This window comes from Balaenoptera ricei, chromosome 19, assembly GCF_028023285.1.
Source record: "Balaenoptera ricei isolate mBalRic1 chromosome 19, mBalRic1.hap2, whole genome shotgun sequence".
Taxonomy (NCBI): Eukaryota; Metazoa; Chordata; class Mammalia; order Artiodactyla; family Balaenopteridae; genus Balaenoptera; species Balaenoptera ricei.
Genome location: NC_082657.1, coordinates 4,984,067 through 4,989,076, shown reverse-complemented (window position 1 = coordinate 4,989,076; position 5,010 = coordinate 4,984,067). Strand labels below are relative to the sequence as shown.

Here is a 5,010-nt window from a genome sequence, read left to right as displayed (position 1 = left end):
GCATACTGTTCGTTTTTAAAAGTCTTGAATATAGATATTTTCAAATTATTGCACTGAGTGCTTCAAGGACAAAACTGAAATTGCATGATTTTGAAATTTTCTAATATTTTTCGTATGCTTACTATATTCCTATTTTCCCTTCATGGAAATCAGGGTGCATGCTGTGACATTTACTTAGGAACAAAAAAGGACATTAAGAAATACGTTCATATACTGCATATTCAGGAATGGGGAGCAGGTTGTAGGGAGTGCCAAAAAAAAAAATTCCAAAGGTGGAGTCACTTGCCCCTGAGAGGACAAACCCAGACTTAATTGCAGCTTCATCCCTCCCAGAAAAGTGACCTTAAACCAATCACTCTAGAATTTCCTAAACAACACTAGTGAGGTAATAGACAGGAAAAGATTTTGCCCTCCTTTCCCCCAAAAAGGTAACCTTGCCTGACACTATCTTTTAAATTATTGTTTATTTATTTGGCTGCCCCTGGTCTTAGTTGCGGCACATGGAACCTTTGTTGTGGCATGTGGGATCTTTCAGTTGCGGCACACGGGATCTAGTTCCCTGACCAGGGATCGAACCAGGGCCCCCTGCATTGGGAGCTCAGAGTCTTAACAACTGGACCACCAGGGAAGTCCAGAAACTATCTTTTCTTTAACTAATAACTTTCTTATCCTGCCCAGTATCTGCCTATTAAAGCTTTCCATTTTGTACAGCTCCATGGAGCACCTCTTTTTTTATGAGGTGGAATGCTGCCCAATTCATGAATCATTCAATAACACCAATTTGATTTTTAAATTTGCTCTGTCCAATTTTTGCACAATAATAGAAGTCAGAGTCTGAAATACACTGCTATGATATTTTCATTATACCATCTGAATATTCTGGAACAGAGTGGAGAGGAATTACTCAAGTACAAATTATGAGAATTTAATCCCCAAATTGTATGTTGTTTGTTTGATTCCATATTGGAAAGAAATTATTGCAGATTCTTTCAATCTTGAGAGTCTAATGGTGCACTGTTAGCTTCTCTTGTAAAGTACTGAGATGGGGAATAACTGTGTTGGTGGAAGCAACAGGATTCATCCAGGGTTGACAAAAGTGATTAAATTTATTAATTAAAACAGGAGACCTACAATACATTCTAAATAAAACACTAGCAAAATGTAATTGCAGCAGTTAAATGCGAATCATACACATACACATAATATTCTGGTTCTTTTGAATAAATTTCCCTCTCAAGATAACTGCTCTCTGTTCAACTTCCAAAAATAAGACTAATTTCTCATTAAACATAGATATATACAACGGTTATGGCCATCCAATGGAGAAAGAGACCAAGGTTTCCCCTGCATTATTTCCACCAATCAGTCCCTAGCAACCTGTCACTTTCCTCCCATGAAAAGCCCAGTCCATTAATGTCCTTCCTGCCCTGTTCAAGGTCAAGTTGGTAGACGATTCTGTCCCATAACACACTGTGGGGTATCTACGGAAGGGCTCCCCAAGCATAAGCATGATGGGTCATGTCCTAGTTTTACATTATTTTCTGCCCCTCCCTAACAATGATTTACACAATGTTCAATTTAATAACTCAGGGTCCTTATTTTTCCAGGCAACATGGAGGTGAAGGAACCACACCTAATGAAGTTGGCCCTTTCATCTTATTGACTCCTTCCCAGAGACCATCATCAAAGGCCTACACTGAAGGCATAAGATCAACAGATTTTAAACTTCACGTTGAAAGGCATAAATTGTAACGAAGCCTTTTCAAGAAAGTTGAATATTTATACACTGGAGATAATGGGCCATTTCCACATATATCCTTCTTACCCTCATATATGCATCATGTCATAAGTTTTAACACACTGTGACTTGTAATGATTCTTCAGTATGTAATATCTCAGATTAATCTGGAGAACTACAGGATTATTTAATCCTAGTATGCATTCTTTTTTTTTTTTTTTTTTTTATGGCTGTGTTGGGTCTTCGTTTCTGTGCGAGGGCTTTCTCTAGTTGTGGCAAGTGGGGGTCACTCTTCATCGCGGTGCGCGGGCCTCTCACTGTCGTGGCCTCTCTTGTTGCGGAGCACAGGCTCCAGATGCGCAGGCTCAGTAGTTGTGGCTCACGGGCCTAGTTGCTCCGCGGCATGTGGGATCTTCCCAGACCAGGGCTCGAAACCGTGTCCCCTGCATTGGCAGGCAGATTCTCAGCCACTGCACCACCAGGGAAGCCCCTAGTATGCATTCTTTGATGTGTGGTCTATTCTAAGAATTGCTCAAAAAGTTCCCCAAATTTATTACATTTGTAAGGGCTCTCCCAAATATGACTTTCATGATGCTCCCTGAGGATGCACTGTTTCTTAAAAGTGTTTCTATGTTCAGAATATCTGTATATTTTCTGACGTGTATAAATTATTTCATCACCCCAAAGGTGTGATTACTTGATGAAAACCTTTACGCATTCATTACATTGGAAAGCTTCTATGTTCCACAGTCTGGATCATCACTTACGAGCATTAGTAAACATATTCTTTTGTGTGGTTTCTCTCAAAGATAAGTCTTCTGAAGTCTAGTGCACTGTGAGGCCTGGATAAAGCTTCTGCCCTACATTTCCATGGCTTCTCTTCAATATAGACTCTCTGTTGTTGCTTAATACTTGAACTCAAGGTGAATGTTTTGCCACACCCATTGCATTTGGGAGCTAACACTTCAGTATGTTCCCCGACTTGTGATCTTTGGGTAAAATCCTTGCCACACACAGTACATTTGTGTTGTTTCTCTCCAGGATAAAGATTCTGATATCTAGTGACAAAGGACCAATAATTTGAAACTTTGCCATATTCATTGCATTTTTAAGCATGAGGTATCTGGTGACCCTGAGCTTAAGGCACAACCTAAAAGCTCTGAAAATTCATTACTTTCGTAATGTTTTGTCCAGTGCTTATTACCAAACTACTGGTGAGATGGGAGCCATGAGTATAGGTTTTGCACATTCATGGAATTTGTGAGGTTTCTTTCTAGAATGAATTCATTTTCTAAAGGTCTGACTACACTAAATATATTTACCTGGCTTCTAGCCAGTAAGAATTTTCTCATGAACATTAAAATGTGAACCTATGCTAAAAGCATTGCCACATCGATTATATTTTCAAGGTCTTTCACCAGTATGGACCATCTGTTAAGTTAGGCTTGAAAGCACACTCAAGGATTTGCCACACTCATTACATTTAAAAGGTTTCTCTCCTGTATGAATAATTTGGTAGGTCATAAGGTATAAATTTTGACTAAACACATTGAGACAGTCATTACATTTGTAAGGTTTCTTTCCATTATGAATTATCTGATGGCAAGTGAGGCTGAACGCACAAAAGCTTTGCCAGACTCATACTTGTATGGTTCCTCTCCACTATGAATTCTCCAAAGAACTTGTAAGGTGTGAATTTTGAAGTTTGAATTTTGAAGACCTTCCAAACATATATCATATTTATATGGTTTCTCTCATGTATGGATTTTCTGATGTGTAGTGAGGGTTGAGACCTGAGTAAAGGTTTTTGCACACACAATACACTTGAAAGGTTTCTTTACAAAATGTACTCTCCAATGACTTGTAAGGTGTGAATTTTGACTGAAGGCTTTGCCACAATCACTACATTTGAAAGGATTCTCTCCAGTATGAACCCTCCGATGAATTCGAAGATGTGGTTTTAGACGAAAGACCTTGCCACACTCATTACATTTATAAGGTTTCTCTCCAGTATGAACCCTCCAATGAATTGCAAGGTTTGAATTACGACTGAAGACTTTGCTACACATATCACATTTATATAATTTCTTTCCTGTATGAATTTTCTGATGTCTAATGAGGTTTGAGCAGTGATTAAAGGTTTTTCCACACTCATTTATATACGGTTTCTCTTCGGTGTGAATTCGCTGAAGATTTGCAAGGACTGAATTTCGACTGAAGACTTTGCCACGTACATCACATTTATATGGTTTCTCTCCTGAATGGATTATTTGATGTTGAGTGAGCTATAGGCCAGGACTAAAGGTTTTGCCACACTCATTACATTTGTAACATTTTTCTACAACATGACTTTCCTGATGACCCACAAGGTGTGAATTTCGACCAAAGATTTTACCACATATATCACATTTAGATAATTTCGCTCCTGTGTGGATTCTCTGATATCTAGTGAGGTTTGAGCTGTTAAGGAAGGTTTCGTTACACTCGTTACATTTGTAAGGTCTTTTGCTGTGCGCTTTCTGGTCTTCTGGCAGTGTTGGAGGAATGCATAAAATCATTCTCATTTGTATTAGAAATACTGGTTTGAACAGTAAGAGGAATTACGTGAAGTGGTGAAACTGAGGCACTACTGTTGATTTTCTTGTCAGCTAAATTTAAATTTAAATTTATAAGTTTTCCCTTCACTTCTCATTATATGGAGTTCATCCTGAAAGCATAATCCAAGCCTATTTCCAATGGGCTTGATTCCTGCATCCCGTCTACAATGGCAATGTCTTCCATCAGAGAGATTTTTGTTATGGGTTATAGGCATTACTTTATAATTTCTTTCATCATCTCTCTGCTGAAACTCAAAGTCATACATATTTTCCTGGATTTCCCTGAGGTAAAAATGTTTGATTTCATGACTTTCAGATCTTCCCAACATCACTGTTTGGAATACTTCTCCTGTATCACTGTTCGTTTTTGGTTGTAACTGCTGGATCACACGTATGAGAGAGATATCTGTAAGATATAAAGAACCATGGTTATCCTATTCATTACAACCTATAAATAAATGTTTCATATTGAATATATATTACACCAAAAGTAATACTTATACCAAACAGAGTTATGAAACTACCCAACAATGATCCTAAAATTTTTAGCAACACTAAAGGAATAGAATTCTTTACTAAAGAAAGAGTAATAACATATAATTCAAGTTCATTTTCAGGTAGGCTTGTTTCACAAATCCTATGTTAAAAACACACAGATTGGACATCAGCTATCAA

The 5,010-nt window shown here is 37.9% G+C and overlaps 1 protein-coding gene across 1 annotated transcript; it reads right to left on the bottom strand.

Moving 5' to 3' along the window:
- Positions 1–3,492: 3,492 nt before the first annotated feature.
- LOC132353921 (zinc finger protein 480-like) lies at positions 3,493–4,296 on the bottom strand. The gene is made up of 2 exons (XM_059905411.1): positions 4,105–4,296; positions 3,493–4,023 (listed from the first exon to the last, which is right to left on the bottom strand). Exons 1-2 carry the CDS (start codon positions 4,294–4,296, stop codon positions 3,493–3,495), a joined length of 723 nt encoding a protein of 240 aa, XP_059761394.1.
- Between the last annotated feature and the right edge of the window lie 714 nt (positions 4,297–5,010).

Bases quoted from the DNA above. Each gene is read 5' to 3' on its own strand.
- LOC132353921 (XM_059905411.1), bottom strand. From the start codon at position 4,296: ATGATTTTATGCATTCCTCCAACACTGCCAGAAGACCAGAAAGCGCAC. The intron at 4,024-4,104 runs GTGGGTCATCAG...CCTGGCCTATAG, and splicing joins TTGGTCGAAATTCACACCTT to CTCACTCAACATCAAATAAT.